At 36.4% G+C, this 19,216-nt stretch overlaps 1 protein-coding gene across 7 annotated transcripts in view; it reads right to left on the bottom strand.

Moving 5' to 3' along the window:
* Nucleotides 1-19,216, bottom strand: part of Rbp6 (RNA-binding protein 6) — a 703,560-nt gene that overhangs the window by 367,336 nt on the left and 317,008 nt on the right. For all 7 annotated transcript variants that reach the window (XM_069509333.1, XM_069509334.1, XM_069509332.1 and 4 more), the window contains exon 5: nucleotides 6,397-6,438. In XM_069509333.1, the coding sequence (XP_069365434.1) occupies nucleotides 6,397-6,438 (42 nt within the window). The remainder of the gene's footprint in view (nucleotides 1-6,396; nucleotides 6,439-19,216) is intronic.

Genomic DNA, 19,216 nt, shown 5'->3' with positions numbered 1-19,216 from the left:
ATGTTATATGGCGTATTTTACCTTTAATTAACGTTGTACTATTGACCTTATTTGAAGCGCCATTTTAGCACTAAGTAATTCCTATGCAATCAAATTTAAAAAAAATTAACACTGGTTGTTACATTCAGTGTAATTGTAATTTATAATGTTAATAGGTGAGGACTGTACTCACCTATTAACATTATAAATGCGAAAGTCGTCGTTTATCTAATACATTTTGACGGCCCATCCGATTAACTGATTTTGACAAAATTTGGTATAGAGAAAGCTTGCAATCCGGCGACGGCGATAAAATTTTAGTCCCGGAAAATTAAAGAGTTCTTAAGGGATTTAAAAAATCTTAATCCACGTGGACGCAATAGTGGGCATCATCTATTTGGAATATGATAGCTTGCATCTTGGAGAGGGATTTAAGCTAATTTTTATCTCGGAATTCCCATGGGATTTTTGAAAACCTAAATCCACGCGTACAAAGTTACCGGCATTATCTAGTAAATACCTAACTAATTTCAAGTAAGTAGGTAAAATATTTTTTTGATTTGTTTTGTAGTCGATAAGAACATATTATTTGATATAGAGTAACAGTAGGCCAAGATTTTTTTACTACGAATAAGTAAGTACATTGCCATTACAAAAGTGTTCTACTAAAAAATAATATTTTTTTGGCGGCCGCCGTACAAATAAATATAAGTAACACACCAAGAGGCGTGTTGAAAGTTATAAAAACTACAATAAAAGAGCCACGAGTGCGATTTCGTGTAACCAGACATCCAAATCACCTATTCCGCGAGGCGCTACCCTATAAAAAGCCTACAATTTCATTAAATCCACCCTAAATAGTTACAAAGAAGTTTGTTATTTCGCTGTCAGTCAGCGTTTAAAGCCCGGCAACAAAGTTAAAACGAAGTAATTAAAAAAGAAAACACAAAATACTTACGAAGTCGGAAGCCGGTCTCTCTTCACTTAAATTACTTGCGATTACACCGACAAAACGCTTAATGAAACACGTTAAATCGCACCAAATGGTCTTGCTGCGGCCCACCACGCCACGATTCCTAATGTACAAAGCTAAGCGCAAATAAAATCTACGCGCTTCGACTTCCACTTAAATTGGAAAATTGGTTTCCATTTACTCACAATCAATATTTTCAAATTAATTTGTTTGGTATTATCAAATTTAATAATATCCCCAAGGAGTGAATTGTGCTTCATCATCTAGATTGTATTCTTACTTTAATAAATGATTATTTATCAACGGAAATGACTACTATACTTTACTTCCCGTACGGTTTGTGATATCCTTGAAATAACTAAAGCGAAGTCAATTAAGGAAATAAAACTACGCATACTTACGTTATGTTATTTCTAATTAATGAAACTTTACAAGGTAACAATCAAAAATCCCGAGCGGACTAATCCGATGCGGGTGTGCGGACGCCCCCCCACCTCATGCCCCGATTAGGGATATCTACTCATGTGCCCCGCTTGTCTTCTCGACCTGTCGCGGACTATACACTCTGTGGAATGTGGTAGTTTTTAGTCCAATATCATACTCAATAAGGAGAGTTGGAACGACTTCAGCAGTTGTTGCAGTATTTTACATCAATCCATGCAATATTCAAATAAGTACCAAAAAAAAACCAAAGCTTTTCGCTTATTCTAGTTTGCACGGAGCTTTACTTAGTCGACTACAATCTACAGGAGGTGCAGTATCAAATATCATACCGCGTAAGGAGAGTTGGAGAACTACTTTAGCAGTCGTTACGTTACCTATTCAATCCGTGTAAATTTATAATGTTCACTTGAAACAAAAAAACGGAGCTTGGTAGTTATGTCGCGCTCTAGTTTGCACAGAGCTTTACTTAGTCGACTACAATCTGTGCTAGGTGGTAGTTTTGTACTCAAATATCTTACTCGTAATTAGAGTTGGAACTACTTCAGCAGTCGTTACGTTACCTATCCAATCTGTATAACTTTATAATATTTAATTGAGACAAAAAACAGAGCTTGGTAGTTATGTCGCGCTCTAGTTTGCACAGAGCTTTACTTAGTTGACTACAATCTGCGCTAGGTGGTAGTTTTGTACTCAAATATATTACTCGTAAGGAGAGTTGGAACTACTTCAGCAGTCGTTACGTTACCTATCCAATCTGTATAACTTTATAATATTTAATTGAGACAAAAAACAGAGCTTGGTAGTTATGTCGCGCTCTAGTTTGCACGGAGCTTTACTTAGTCGACTACAATCTGCGCTAGGTAGTAGTTTTTTACTCAAATATCTTACTCGTAAGGAGAGTTGGAACTACTTCAGCAAAGTCCATTAAGGAATATAAACTCACGCCGTGGTGATTACAAATGCTACCGATTTCGACGACCGTTTCGGGTCGATTAGAGCTTTTTAATTGAAACCTTCTCGAGTGAACTTTGAATGCACATCATTTTTAAATTAACCGACCCTTTTACTATTATGTACATGTTATTCAACCGTATTAAAGCTTCAAATGAATATTCAAGTTAAATTTCTTATAAAAAGGTATATTGTAAGCCTAATTAAATCAATTTAAAAATAAATAAACATTAAACTTTTTTCACAGAATCAATAATAATACTTACTTATTGTCATTATTCATTAATTAAAAAAAATTAAGTTATCTACTAAATATAATCCAGATTAGTTTACAGATTGTGAAAGAAATAATTAGAACTAATATCAATTACTAGCTAACCACCCCTTATTCTCTCGGCCACAAATTCTGATAGGGATGGAATCTTTAAGCACATATATCCTGATTTTTACATGAACCAAAATAATACTTTTAGGGGTGGAATTTTCAAAAATCCTTTTGCAGTGATTACTTACGTCAAAAAACGAACCTATTATCAACATTTAAAGTTTCAAACCCCTGCAGCTTAGACTTCCATTATTGATAAATCTGTCAGTTAGTCAAGGCAAGTCTTTTTATAAGTATAGATTTTAAATTAAATTAATCTTTTAATAACAGAAAGTTTGGAATGAACACGTAAAATATTAAATCACGGTAGACGAGCTTATACAATTGCTCCATATAAATATGTAAGCTAAGGAAACGCTGACGTCTGCGTTCCGCCGCGTCGGTGCGGAAGCCGCGTCAATTAACTTGGCCACGATGACATATTAGTCTTTGTTCCCTGCTCGCTGCCACGCTGCCACCCCTCCCCACCAACTGTCGTCTCTTTACCCGCAAGAAACTATCTATAAAGCCGTCTATATAAAACATTGAACAAATTATACTTATGCTCAGACTTTTAAATGACTAGAATAAAGTAGACAGGGCGATAGGGTAACCAACTGCTGCAGGCTGCAGCCTAAAGTTCCACGGGGGTATAGAAGAACTCTATCATCATCATCGTTATAATCAATCCATTTGTCTGCGACTAAATATTAGGCGTTTAATAATTAACTAAGACGTTATACATACATCTTGACAAAAAATAAGACATAAAATTGAGGTCAAAAACTGCGGCATCCCCGAAACTATTTCCAATTTTATGCCACGAAACGGCTCCAAATTATTGATCTGAATATATTTGGTCGTGTTGAACCGGAGCTTTTATCGGAAAAATTCAATATCACGTCGGGCTCCTGCCAGATGTCGAACAATTAAATTCTCTGGATCGATACTAAATTAAATAGATCCACTGCGAAAATAAAAAGTTTAGTGACTGTCAATGTCAAACAAAGAAGATGAAAAAAGTTTTTTCTCTCAATTCCATTTTCCTTCACGATTCCTCTTTCACAGTGTCTAAAAGTTTTCAAAATAAGAGGTTTTTGCAAGAGTCTCAATTATCGATAAAGACGATATTAAAAATTCGTTTGTTTTGTTCTTCGCTTGCGCCCGGAGAGCGGTGTCCCCTTTTTTCTATTGTTTCCGTAAGAAGGGAACCAGGAGCGGCGGCAAACGATAATCAGAAATTTGAATTTCGGCCTGCCAGTACTGACTGAATCATCCGATTTTGCGCGTCGTTTATCATAGCGAATAATTAGGCGAAGAAAAAGTTATTTTTCCTTAAGAATAATACTGTTTACTTCGTTGAACAGCTCGTTTAACTTTGCGATAACTTTGCGTTTGTTTCGATTGCGCCGTAATTCAACTTGTCCAAAGGTGTTCTCCCACTGCAATCACTTATAATGAATTCAATAATGCCTACGAATTTACTTAGGATCGATAGAATATCTGAATTTACATGCATAGTTGCAGTTTCGTAATACTATGATAAAGGAACATGCTCTAAATTTATTCGTGAGCATTATAGCGTACCTTACATGTATGAGGCACTACTCCCTTAATGTATTCATGTAATTCGCATAGCCGGCATCCCCTTTGACCGGCCACGCAACACCGCATGGGCTGCCCGGATAGAGTAACATAACGTCATGTTTAAAAACCATCCATCACGTTTAATGTCCATTTATAAGAAGTAACGAATGTTCTCTCTGTCTCAACTATTAAAATTTCGATTAAGTATTATTGAAAATTATCACTTTCCATATTATTAGATTTGGATTGGACTCATGTCTTCAAGCTACTAAAAAACTCATGCATCCAAACTTATTTACTTAATAAACAAACGCAATGCATTAGTCAAAACAATTCAATAAACGTAACTTCCTTTCAATGTGCGAACCCTAATATTCATTATGATGTAGGAAATTCGTCAAAATACAATTGTCTGGAGCGGAAATTGTGCACTCAGGCTCCAAACGCACGAATGTTTTTGATCTTTTGCACTTGGTACCTGTTGCAAATTCATACATACAAAACTTTATTTTCAAAGAAGGAGAATTTTTTTTCGAGAGGAGCGCTTTCGACTAAATATAAAATATTATATTACATCTCTTACTGGTCAAAAGTAAAAATTAAATCTGACGAAATATGAAATTATTATCCTGTAAAATAAGATATAACGCTTGAAGCTTTAATCCCGTAGTCGAGAAGCCATGCGTTTTATATCAAACTTTGTCTTTATTTTCTACTTTCATACATTCATTTCATTCGTTCAAGAACTGTCCAGCTTTCTTTAAACTTTAACTAAAATACTCGTACTTCCTTGGAAAAAGTCTGCGAATCCGTTTCTAAACTTGTAACTCTATACTTTTGCTTTTATTTATAATTTTATTGCAAGTGGTAAAATAGGGGATAAAGGTATTTATGAGAAAGTTTTAGTTGTAGTTATTGTTAATTTGAAGTTTGGAAGGTAGGTTCTCTCCAAAGGATAGTTGTCAGTTAAGATTTTTTTACGAAAATCCACTCCTAAGGGGTTGAAATTTTTTATGAAAGTCCGATATTTTTGAAGGTCTCAGAGATATGAAAATCGGCATTTAGGTATTCTGGGTTCTGTGCCTGAAGGTGAGACTGACTGAGAAGATAAGTGACGCCTTTTGCTGCGAGAACATAATTTCTAATCTCATGAGAAACCAGAAATTTTACGCAGATGAAGTCGATAGCAACTGCTAGTTTTTAATATTTTTACAGTGCTATGAAAAATCTTAAAGATATTGTATTTTCTACAAAACTAATCACATCTGTTTTTTTAACAGCAATTATCTTTTTTTTATTCAGGGTCTTTTATAACTTTGTACCTATATATCAGCTCTATTACTAATACAAACTTGCTAATTTATGTAATAACTAGCTTATGCTCGCGACTTCGTCCGCGTGGACTACACAAATTTCAAACCCCTTTTTCACCCCCTTAGGAGTTGAATTTTCAAAAATCCTTTCTTAGCGGATGCCTACGTCATAATAGCTATCTGCATGCCAAATTTCAGCCCGATCCGTCCAGTAGTTTGAGCTGTGCGTTGATAGATCAGTCAGTCAGTCAGTCAGTCAGTCAGTCAGTCAGTCAGTCAGTCAGTCAGTCAGTCACCTTTTCCTTTTATATATTTAGATTACCTAATAACAATTTAAATAAAAATAAAAATTTCAAATAAATTGAAAACTTAAATTTCATGCTGGAAATATGATGCATTATTATTATATATGCATTGTATTGCACGGAACGCAAATGGACTGAATATGTAGTAACGCGATTCAATCAGAGACCTATAGAGAGTCCGGACGATCTCAAGATCACAGCCCGCATACTAAATTACTAGCCCTTAGTTATTTATGCATCATGAGCCAACATCTTAATAGCGAGCGAGAGTTATGTCCAGCCTAAAATAATATTTTGTGTAAATGTTTGAAAATAAACAAGCCGCGTCCGCCGGTGCTTTAGATTCACAGTATGTCGTAAGTTTGGTGTACACCCTTGCGGCGATTTAATATTTGAATGGGCCTAATAAAGCATGGTCTTAGTTTCAATTTATGTGCCACCATTTTGATGGGTTACTACAAAATTATATCACAGACTTACCTTTGGATGTGCTCTTCTAGGAAACGCCACTTTGGGGTCTATCTGTAAAGAACAAAAATATGATAAATATTTCGATGTTAAGTTATGAATAAGTTAGATCAAACCAGTAGGATATATTTACTTTAGGGCCATGTCATAAATAAATAAATAAATAAATAAAATATATTATTTAATTATTTACATTACCTACATATAAAAAATTATACCTTATAATTACAATAAAATTATAATTTCATATTAGATCCCCCAAGTGACCACGGGGGTAGTGGTCCCCATTAAAGAAAGACTCGTCTCACGCTTGACTTTCATTTTCTAAGTTCTAACAATTAAATAGTTAATTTACTTCTACTAAATATTCTTGAAAAAGTGCGCAATAAAGAAAACAGTAGGTTTGCAATGTAAATGAGCTGACCACGTCAACAGCACTAAGAAGCCGGCTAGTTAATTTTAAGTTAATGACTCAAACACGAAAAAAAATATCACTCAGGCGTTTCCACCCTCTAATCATGGCTGCACGTCCGGGAGGGAAGCAGCCGCGATAAATTCGCATCGCATGCGGTGCTAGCTGCCCAAAACAAACGGACAAGGGTAAGCTGAGCTTGCACGTTCAGTGTTCCGTAATAAAAATCTTTACCACGAACTAATATAAAAAATATGACTTTGTTCTCACATTGTAGATTGTAGAGTAGGTACGATTAGTAAACATTTAGACTTATCGCACTTTGGATGCGTTTTCGTACCAATTTGACTCGTGCGAATATATTAATTTTCTCTAAAACTCCGTATCAGACTCCTACAATGCTACATTTAGCCCGTAGTTCTATATGGCTGTGAGGCATGGACCATAGTAGAGGACTTGCGGAAAAAGATCGAAGTCTTCGAAATGTGGATGTATCGCAGGATGCTCCGCATAAGCTGGACGGCTAAGGTGTCCAACGCTGAGGTTCTTGCCCGGATGCAGAAAAAGACCGAGTTAAGTTAAAACCATCAAGCAGTGTAAGAATACCTGGGCCATAATATTTTGCGATACGATAGGTACCGCCTGCTGCAGATAATTATGATGGGTAAAGTAGCTGGAAAAAGAGGAGTGGGAAGAAGTAAGAAGTCAAGACAATTTGACTAGAAGAAGAAAGGTCTGAAATGTTTCGATAAAGTAGCCAGGTTATGAAATTACTTTCTAAACATAAGTAGCATCTAACTACCTGTATAATACAGACTCAGACAGGCCCTGCAATTAATAACAAGCGGACGCACGTGTCGCTGATGTTGCAGTCTTGTAATTTACTGCAGATATCCGGCGTTTGACGCGAAAATCGGAAGCGCACCTTAAACTCGCATCGCCTATACTGCTTTATCTGTTTTAAAATCCCCACTGCAAAAAAGCATCGGACTGAAACCCCTCCGTGGTCCTGTCACTCGATTTCTCCTCTCGTCTTTTTCATGTAACCGAGCGGTACTATTTCATACGTAGCACTGTTTAAGCCCTCAGATTTTCTCCGGCAACGAGCGGTCGCTTTGCTCTTTTGTCTCGTATTTCGACGCGCCGCTGACCGTTATAAACGCAAAATATAAACCCAAAGAAGCTACCTTTGACATTTTAGAGGTAAAACGTTTCATTTCCACACGTACTCACCGTTTTGTCGACCGGTTGCTAAATTCGTTTTGGGGTGTGTTCGTTGTTAATGTAGCGCTATCGCTTAATGTGTGGCAATAGATCGAATTATAATAATTTTATAGTCTCCTAATAATGTAGACGAGAATAGCGAAAGAAGGTGCATAATTATTATGTAGGTATAATTTTTCCATGCTTTTACCTTTTTCGTGTCTGTGCACACGCTGCAGTGCGAATTGACACGACGATACTACGACACGTCACACGACAATGATGGTAGATAGCGAGTAAAAAGTCGTGTCATATAATTTTAAACACTTTAGCTGGCCAATAAAAAAACAGTCAATACTTCACTTTACTTATTCTACTTTTTCATACAAAGGTACAAGAAGTATCACCATCATCATCATCACTAGCCCATCACCGGTCCACTACTGTGCATGGGTCTACTCTCAGAATGAGAAGGGTTTAGGCGATAGTCCGCCACGCTGGCCCAGTGCGAATGTGCAGCCTTCACACTCCTTTGAATAAATCATAATTATGGAGAACTCTCACACATGCAAGTTTTCTCGTGATGTTTCCCGTCACAGTTGAAGCAAGCAAACAAAAATTTTCCTAAACGTATTGTTGTAGGCACCTTCTCGGCATCGCCAAAATAGAAACATTATTTTATTATTTTACTGAGTTCCTAGAAAGGCATTCGTATAATGCTGTCGGCAATAACTTTTTTTTTTCCGCCGCCTTCTAGAAATCCTAATGAACAAAAAACATTTTTAGTACTCTATACGCGGACAAACAAAAAAATAAGAAACGACCAAAGTGAGTCGTTCTCATAGCAATAAATAATAGGCAAGGCGCCATAAAGCGATAGTTCTGAATACAGTTTTTACGCTCGAGGGTACGAAAATGCGAAACAGATGTGGTTCAGATTTTACCATTGCAACTAGAGAATTTTTTCTGCCGAGTGATTTTTGTTGACAGAGAAGGCGATAGTTTGGAGGAAGCGAGAGGGGACAAACTCGGAAGCGGGGGAGACGACAGGCAAGGGGAAGCGCAGGAGTCGGACAGGGCAGTTGGAATCAACCTCGCAAAGGGGACAGAAGTGTGACGCGGGAGTGCCACGACGAAGCTCTACGTTTCCGAGCGGCCTTCCTTCCTTAAAATCTCTTTGTTTAACGAGTTTGTCCGGGTTTTATCCTTATTTTAACCTTTTATCCTTAATATCTGTATAAAGTCGATAAGTGGAAATTAATTAAAGCCAGTGTTAAGCAAGACGGTCTACACTTTCCAGTCTATGGGTAATGTACAACTTAAACTGTCTTATTATGTAATATCCGAGGATCTCTTAAAATTACAACATATAATTGCTTGCCGGAATTAAATATAGAACGTGATTTTCAAAGTAATAGAAGCGAGTATACTATCGACATGGATAATAAATTACCTCTACAAGTCTGGAATGGCTTAGATCAAATTTGTCTGAGCTTATTTCTAATCTTCTTAATACTGCTGGCTTGTATAATGTTCAAGGAAGCATGGGTCAAGTGCACCCAATGGGTTAGTGGTTACAGACCTAGCCGCGATCCGAAAATACTTAACATAGAAATGTTAAATTTGTGAAAGCCAAGATAGGTTGCTTTTACGATGTCCTCGGATATGATTATTATGTTCGCTGTAATAACACATGTTGTCTGTATTTCGTGTCTCCATATGTAAAAGGTTCGTAGGACTGTAGCTTATAGACTGTACTTCTAAGATTAATGTACATAATTGTAATTTAAATATAAAATGTGTATATAACATCAGCCCAAGGTTTTTTTGGTCAGGGCATTCTATTTTTCCCTTGAAAATATAGCATGGCTTTTGAATAGAGTGCCCGACCACTGGGAAAAGAAACATAAAGGACTTTTCTTCCAGTGGTCAGAGTAGAGTTTTGCTCCATCAGAGATTTGACTAATACATTTAACAAAGTAAAGTACAATAAATAGATTTTGAATTAACCAACCTCTTTCATTTATTATAATATTAGTCTGTTTTTCAAAAGAGGTCAAGAGATAAGGGGCTACATCGATCTATGGTCTGAGTCAAACAAGAGATTAAATTATAGCTCAATGTAATAATATTGTTACTACCTATCTATGTGATATGAGCCCTTACCGCTTGACGCTTTCGTGAAATGAGTTACCCTACCTAGCATTATAGAGACAATAGACAGTGTGAAACAATAGACGAGAGGAACTAACTACCTCTTTGCCACGCAAGGTTCATTCTTTCTTAGAATTATTGATGAACTTAACCTCATACTAACTCGAGGACAAAGAGCTATTTCCAATACCTTCCATAGCTAGTTAATACAGGAATAGGTCTCTGTAGATATCTTAATCTAGACAAGATAGAATGCTACCACCTTAGTAAGCTACCGTTTGCAAATACTGTACTAGCACATAATTTAAATTGCTAGCTTTAGTACGATACAACGACATTGAAACGAGAGGAGGATCTAGCTGCTGTTGGGGACTTCAATGAGTTGAAAGTGCTAAGTAAACATACTTTTCATCTGAGTCTAAGTACATAACGGGGCGAATGGCATTTGGTATAGTGACAACATATATATATACATATCGTCTTACCTTTGGGTTCGACTATCATAGCTTGGCTGTTCCTGATGGGCAACCGCTAGCGGCATCGTCTGGGCATACCAAACACGCCCTCCCCAGCACGAATGAGTTGGTTCGACCTGACTTGGCCAAGTCAAAAACCATACCATAACAATTTATATATATCAAAATCCATGGTACATGGGGCGGGCTCTAAGCCCACATAGTTAGCTCCTGGCACTAGTTGTCAGTCGAGGATATAACCGCTTCTCAGCGTGATAAAAGGACCAACTCTGTGCAGCCCCCATAACTTGATATCAAGGCTGTTTTAACAGCGTAGGGATAATCTCAATGCTACGGGACGATGGTTAGAATGGGCTAGAGACTAGAATTTCTAGTCTAGCACTTGGGCGGCATAATTATCTCCCTCATCCCGTTTCGGAAAACCCTAATTTCATACTTGTTCGATCAGCCTTAGTCTTACGCTTGCGCGAGATCTAATTGGCAAAATTCATTAAATAACATCGCGAGTACCTATAATGGGACGGGACGAAAAAAGCCAACCACTGTTTACCCCAGGAACCCAGCTATTTTGAAAAGGAATTCTAACGAATTCACAAAGGAAAGTACCGCCAAGGTACCTGAATGCATTCGCTCACTGTTATTGTACTGTGACATGACCGGTACACTACCGAGCTCCGACCTATTATTTTACGAAAAAGGGGATTTAGTTACTATCTATCATACTGACTAGATTGATTAGCCACTTGATTAACTTTGAACGAAGTACATGTCCTTCCATTTTATTGTTTGAAAAGAAAATTTGACGATCACGCATCCGGGCCACCACAGTATCGCAATGAATTCAGGATCCTAGGCATCCAGGACTGCGTAATTATGAACCAAGCGTGAGAGAATAATTTAAAAGATTTTGCCCAAGAGGACTGCATTATTACAATACCAGAGAAACGGCTTTTCGGCGTCATTCATACATTCTTAATTATTTAATTATCTTTTGAGTGCGCCGCGGAATAACGCAGCTGCAGAAAATCCGGTATAATTTGATTAAATTGGATTTTCACCCTGGAGAATATTCATTTTTATAACGATATTGTAATAAGGTATGAAGGCTTAAAATAACGACATGTAGTTACGAGTACGTACCGAGACTACAGGAAGTGATTTCTTAACGTGTTTCGAATTCACGTGGAGGCGTTAGCAAAGTAATTGCCAACCCATTAAACGCCTCACGCAAGCAATTTTGTTAACGTTGTAAATGACCACGAAAGTATAGAGAGCAAGCAGAAAAATCATAAAACCCCAGATGGTGGCGCTAAAGCGATTAAGCGGGTCGATGATAAATTTTAACGAGTTATTTTAATGGAAGCGATCGCAGTCAGTGGCTAGCCTTGCACCCTGCGCCGATAGAAAAATAAAACGAAGCACCAAAAGACTGCTCCGTTCGTGATTGCGAGCCTTTTTATTTTAAGATACTTTTAAAAGTTTGATGATAACGACTTTCACATTAAACAATTTGAGCTTAAGATGTTTGCAGCTAGAAACTTTTAAGGTAATTTTTACTTTACTTTTTTCGTGTTTTTATACACTCGTAAGTATGACCTTGTGGAATTTTAAGATAAAAGTAGTAAGTTTGTAGTAAATCACTTATATTTCTGGGTATACTTAGTTATAATACATAGATAGTTGCCATAATAGATAACAACATATTAATCAAACAGAAAAAAAATTGTCGATTTCAGTAACGAAGAGCTATTGTTAAAATTATTTTGTTAAAAGCAAACCCATTCTGATAGTTCTGATTAAACAAAAGTAAAATGTTGACCTACAAAACAAACATTGCAAGGCAAGTGCACAGACTTTCGTAAACACATGCCGTTCTCATTCCCATAACGAAAAAACTGGCCAAGCTTGAATCCACGCAAAATTGACAGCGAAACATTGATATCATACGAATGTGACATTTTGATATGGGAACCATTTGCGTGATTACAATCGACGCAGTGGCGCACCCTCCTTAGTCAACCTCCCCCTTCCTTCAACTTCCCTTGCGATAAAGATTGACATTGGGTTTTAACTTTCAAATTATCTTAAGTCATACCTCGTAGGCAAACTAAAAGGTACCTTAATCCCATCGTATTATATCTTATAATCCCAAACTAACTGATAACTTTTAGCGTGTCATCGCAAGAAAAGATTGCAGGAGGAAGCACATTAGTCGGATATCACTATTGTCCGAGAGCTAATAGAAAATTTTAAGGAGGCGCTTAGTAAAAGCTAAAATAGTTATGTAACATAAAGTGCTTCTTCTACGTTAAATGATAAGCTAGACTGTCAGCTGGATTGTAATAGGTTAGCAAATTATGAGTGTGGAGTTAATTTTAAAAGTTGTAAATGTTTTCATGTATCGTCTGCGTATATATTACATTTTAATCCAGTTATATACATAATATGCAATTATTATTGTAATACATAAACGTTTTTATTCGCATATACATTTTTAAATACAAATTGATAAAGTGTCAATCTATTTAGCAGGCACTTTTTCGTAAAAATACCAGAAAAAGCGAAAAACATTCTAAGAGATTGAAAGTTCACTGCATCTATTTCTTGATATGTATGAGTGTTGTTATAATTGGAGATGATTAAAGCAACCCAAAATTCAAATATTTTGAACTTATTTCAGGCAAATCATACAGGGATCAAATCATACAACGCAAAAAACTTTCATTTTGTGTCAAGCATCTCATCAAAATTTTCTGCTGGCTCTCAGGCTATGCATGTTGAAAAAGAGCATGTCGCGATATGGGCGATGCTTTCGACATAAAGTCGATTACGTTAAATTTTATATTAAGTAAACATTCAGGTAGGTATCGATGTCTGGCTGCAGCTGTAGTTTGATACGCTATTGTTTGGAAAATTATGTTTACTTGTGAGTCTTATGAATGTTCATCGGATTCTGACTTCGCTTACTTAGGTTCAGTCAAGTAAGGTTACATATCAGGCGGTTAAAGTTACGTTACAGTTAGCGTTAAAATTTGATCACAAATAAAAAGCTCAGAGTGTTGTAGCTGGTATGGAATTCGTACCTTCGTAATTACCTTAAGGCTTATGGCTCGGGTTTAAGGTAAATGTCCAAATTTAATAAATCTTGACTTGTACAACCATTTTGCTTTAATATACGGCCACAGTTTAAGGCCCACTTCAACGAAACTGCTTAATCTGGTTTAGTTAAATTTTATGATGCTAAACTTTTTATAAAGTTTATTCCAGAGGTTATAAGAAAAGGACATGAATACAATAGTTAACTTAATAATAAAAAGATCCAAAAAAACTTTAAGTTTTAACTTTTTTCGGCGGTTTCCACTGAATGCCATTTTTTAAATTTATTTATTTACTAGCTGATGCCCACGACTTCATCCGTGTCGATTTAGGTTTTAAAAACCAACAAACAAACACAGTTTCACATAATATGGGTAGTGATATCATGTGAACCAAAAATTGTGAGAAAAATAGATGAAATTGGACAAGGATGTATTTATCGCTTTAAGAAATGTCTACCAGAGACCCTTGGTAGTGGGAGAGAATGTAAGAAAAATAAAATTATTTATTTGAAAAGAGTGGTCATTCGTAGAATCATATGAATAAGATAATGCCCATTGTAACACTGAGTAGGATTATTATCTGAGCTCTGGTGTCGATTCAGTTGCACCTAAGCGTTCAAACACGGCACAAATAGATTCAATGATCTTGAATACCGTGTATGGACGCTATTCAATATAAGTACACTCTAAATAGTTTGTATAGATAATGGCTTCAAAATTCCGAAGATACATTTCATTTCACCGTCATCATCTTTAAAAGTCAAATGGTTTATTCAAATTAGGTAATAAATTACACTTCTCGATGGTCGGTTATTGCATTTGTAAGATGATGATATACTGGTGATAATTTCTAAGTTAAAACTAAAGCTTACGAGGGTTCCAAACGCGCCCAGGTCTGAGAAGACCTGACTAACTTAAACTTATTAGAACTATCAAAAAGCCGTTAAGCAACTCATTCCCAAGCTTTCTTAACCCACCGCCTGCTCACAAGTGAATACGAGTCTCTTCTCAGAATGAGAAAGGCTTGACTCATTTCGTCATCCCTTCATTCAGCTACTACCTACTTAACCTACGTTATGCTGAGCTGGCTCGAGGCTGTATAGCCTCCCTGTAACCCTGTAAGCCTGTAAGAAGAATATTCTTCTTCCCTTCTTAATTCCAAGATTCAAGATTCCATGGATTGTACCTCCAATTTATTTCCATTGTAGAACCATTTTATACAGATCAGACAAATAAACGAACTGAATTGAATGCGATTTCAAAAATAATAATTTGTGAGTTGTTTATCTTAGTGATAATATAATTTAAATTTGTATTGCATTAAAACGTGCGAATAAATAATTTATTAGACCATGCAAACTGTAAGTCTCATTTATTCGTTCTACGAAACGTTATAACGAACCACCACTCTCGATGTGGACATGCAATTTCAATCAGCGGATGTATTGTTACCTTTAATTAACAATAGTTACTGTGCAACGTAGGCAAAGACAAGAAAGAATAATCGCCACCTTCTATAGAGTTGGTTCCAAAACTAAACCGAGTGGTCGAGCAACGAATTTGACCTACAAATAATTTGCGTGATAATATTATACGTTGTGTTTTACCCATCTATTTTTTCAGAACTAAATATAAAGAGATTTCCCGCACTTAAATATGTTTTTATCTTCCATGCTTCCTTATTAACTGTTAATTAAGAGCTCACACAATATCATTTAATTTAAAGTAAAACAAAGCAAATATTGTTTGGTACCATTTTGACTGTGGTCCTTTAATGACGCACTCGGGAAACTGGTGGCTGAATTTATTTACAGAATCGTAAGTGTCTGACTGCGTCGAGTGGTACCGCATCATTTGCTGTTCAGTCAACGCGGTCTAACTCCCCTAATTGGAACGAATTTGGCTGCAGGTGCAATACTTGAGTTGGCTCAAGATTAGATGCGGGCTATTGCGAGCATATTCCGAGCAATTCCGTCTGAAATATTTGATGTGCAACGCGCGACTTGCAGCCTCATACCGCTTCACTCCATTGCACTCCACACCACTCTCCTGCCGTCATTACCCACGTGTGCGCTTCGACTAACTAGAATTAAATTAAGAACAATATTTACCATCTACCGCTGTGATATATGTATTGCACATGTATACCGAGGTAGTGTTTAGTGACTACTTATGTGTCCGCGTTTTCAGAATAAGGTGTACTTTTATAAGGCACTCCTTAAAAAGTTATTATACTTAAAGGGAACACTCTAATGTTTAGTTTATTCGGCTACTGATCACTGCAGCTGTTCCAAGATGGTTCTGCGCTGATCCCGGTCGTGTTGTATTTGCCGTTTCAGATATCCTTTAAACTCAAGAGACTAAAAATTTAAGAGACCCTTAAGATTTAAGAGATTCTTACAACTTAAGAATATTTGGAAAAGGCACCTATATTTATGAACATCTTAATATTTAAAAAATTCGTAAAATTTCGTAGTTTAAGCGAGATTCTATTGCTTTAACTACGAAATTTCATCAATTTAAAAAAAAATACGAAATACTTTCTTCAGGTGATATTATAATAATTCTCAAGTGGTAATTCCACTTTTCAATTTCCGATTTGAGTCAAGGAATGGAGAGTGTATCTGTGTTTGGGCACACACACTTTTATTTTGTAGTTGGATAGTGTCCGTCCAAATTGACTATCGTGACCATTTGGACAGAAAAACATTATAAAGAAGATATACAAATACAAATGCAAGATGAATATACTATGATGCAAGCTTTTTTAATTGCAACAGATTTTTATTTAATAAAGAAATATGCAAACAAACTGCGACACGATCGGAAAACACTTGACACAGATTGTTTATAAAGTAGGGTTTGTTTTTACGTCGACGGAGACATGCGGTAATGAAGCCTCGCCGGGGAGGCTCTACAAACGTCATTACTGGGGCACGCATAAATATGCAAGGCAGGTAACGCACATTTTCATGCGACGTCGCAAGAATTTTATCGCTCGTTTAATTCCGTGTGAAAAAAGTGGACAAGCTTGAGTCAGGTGGATTTGTGGGTGTTCCGTCTTATGCATAAATTATTTTTAGTATTTCAATGATCCGGCCCAGCATTTTTTCAGGTGAAGTTTCTGAAAATATACTTTCTTTGTTCTTGTGTAAATATAATTTCTATTACAGCGGCGTTTTGAGCTGAACGTTGAGTACTATTACTATACTATACGTTGATCCGTTGATCTGTTGCTGCGTGATTGAAGGACAAGGGCGTAAAAAACGCATGCCATACAATTTAAACTGTTTATTTTTCTAAAATAAAAATTAGTCTAGGTCACTTTCCAGGTAACTATAACCCGATCAACGTTGGTTTGTTGCTCCGTTGTTGCTAAGTAATTGAAGGACAAACACGCAAACCAAAATAAATATATACAAAAAAACATATATATATACCTACCTACAATATAATATATATAGGAAAAGCTGATTGATTGATTGGCTGACTAATTTATCAACGCACAGCTCAAACCACTGGACGGATCGGGCTGAAATTTGGCATTCAGATAACTATTATGACGTAGACATCTGCTAAGAAAGGATTTTTAAAATTCAACCCCTAAGGGGGTAAAATAGGTGTTTGCAATTTATGTAGTCTACGCGAGCATTAGCTAGTAACATATAAATTGTTTCTCTATTATTTCCAATTTAATAAAAATTGCTTTATTTTTTATTTTATCTAACAGTGAATATTAAAAGGATATTCTAACATAATATGATATTCAGAGTATTAAGACTGATTATTGCGTGAGAACCGACCTACTGCTTCACTTGGGGCTAAACTTACACCTAAGTGAAGCCAAAAGAAGCTCCCTTTTCGATTGGATGGTATTAAATATTACCTATTACCTCTCAAGAATTATTTTATCTTACTAGTACCACAATAAATTAATGGCCCATATGCAAAACTTTTGAATAATGAAATTGATCTAAATGTTTATAAAGAAGATTAAAAATAATTTGTTTTGAACGACAATATCATTTTTAACTAAACCACGAAGTGCAACAAGATAAAGTTCAAAACTAAAACCCGAGTACTTACGAGTAAGTAAACTGTGAAATATAGTAAAATTGGGTTTTTTTTGTCGCTTGGTATATTTTAATGTTATATTTTAATTTTCTCTTCTTTCATTTGACATCTCATACAGTATGCTAGCAAAAATTTTTTGGATGTAACATCCGCTACATTGATTTTGTTCGAGTAAACTGTAGCCTATGTCAGCCGGACTTTTATAACAAATCGATTGACACCTCATTCATCAAAATCAGCTCAATAATATAAGCGTTACGGTGAACGTAGATTTTTTTATTTAGATAAAAGTTAGCCCTTGACTGCAGTCTCACCTGGTGGTAAGTGATGATGTAGTCTAAGATGGAAGCAGGCTAACCTGAAAGGGGTATGCCAGTTTTTATTAAATCTATGCCCTTTTGGTTTCTACACGGCACTGTACCGGAATGCTAAATCGAAGCGAAGCGAATGGGACGAAGTCTCCCATCAGACTAGACCAGAAATTTATAAATTTCAAACCCCTGCCATTGAACCCGAGATACGTGAGCATACATATATACCCTCCCCCTCCCCCTCTTATAATGAATTTCTGGCTCCAGGCTTGTAGTATGAGCATTCCTTTTCATAATATTCATGATAAACTGACCCACGCAACCCTAAAATTGAGGATCTTGTCGGAGGTAACGTGAGAAGGACTCGGATCGCGTGGGAACCGGCACACTGCCCCGCTCGGGCCTACGCTCACACCTAAGTGCAGCCGAAAGAAATTTCCATCACTTTGAGGGATATTACTTTCTGTTAAATAGGACTACAGAAAGTGAAAAAGGGAAAGAGGAAAGCGTAATTGTATATTATTAAAAGCCTTATCTTTCTATAGCTTAACAACTTCTATCATTGTTTTCTTTTATCACTGCGAGTATTACAGAATATGCATATAAATAACTAGATGATGCCTGCACTTCGACCCCGTGGATTAAAGTTTTTAAAAATCCCATAGGAACTCTTTGATTTACGGGATAAGAAGTGGCCTATGGCCTTCCCCAGGATGCAAACTATATCTGTACCAAAATTTCAAGAAGATAAATCTTCCTAATATTTCAAGAAGATAATTCTTCTTGAAATATTAAGAAGAATTATTTACAACAATAAAAAATCTCGAAAATTTTTAGATTTAAGAAATTATGTAAATATTTGTGTATATCGCTACAAATTGTGATAGAGTAATAAAGAAATTCTAAAATACCCGTGGTTTCTGTCACTCACCTACAACCTCCGTGAAAATCGGCTGAACGGATGGGCCGTAAAAAGTTAGCAGACAGATACACAGACAGACTGACACAATTTCGCATTTATATATTACTAGCTTATCCCCGCGACTTCGTCCGCGTGGCCTACACAAATTTCAAACCCCTATTTTACCCCCTTAGGGGTGGAAT

Source organism: Maniola hyperantus, chromosome 3, assembly GCF_902806685.2.
Source record: "Maniola hyperantus chromosome 3, iAphHyp1.2, whole genome shotgun sequence".
Lineage (NCBI taxonomy): Eukaryota > Metazoa > Arthropoda > Insecta > Lepidoptera > Nymphalidae > Maniola > Maniola hyperantus.
The sequence above is the reverse complement of the archived record's forward strand: the minus strand, read 5'-3'. Positions and strand labels throughout refer to the sequence as shown.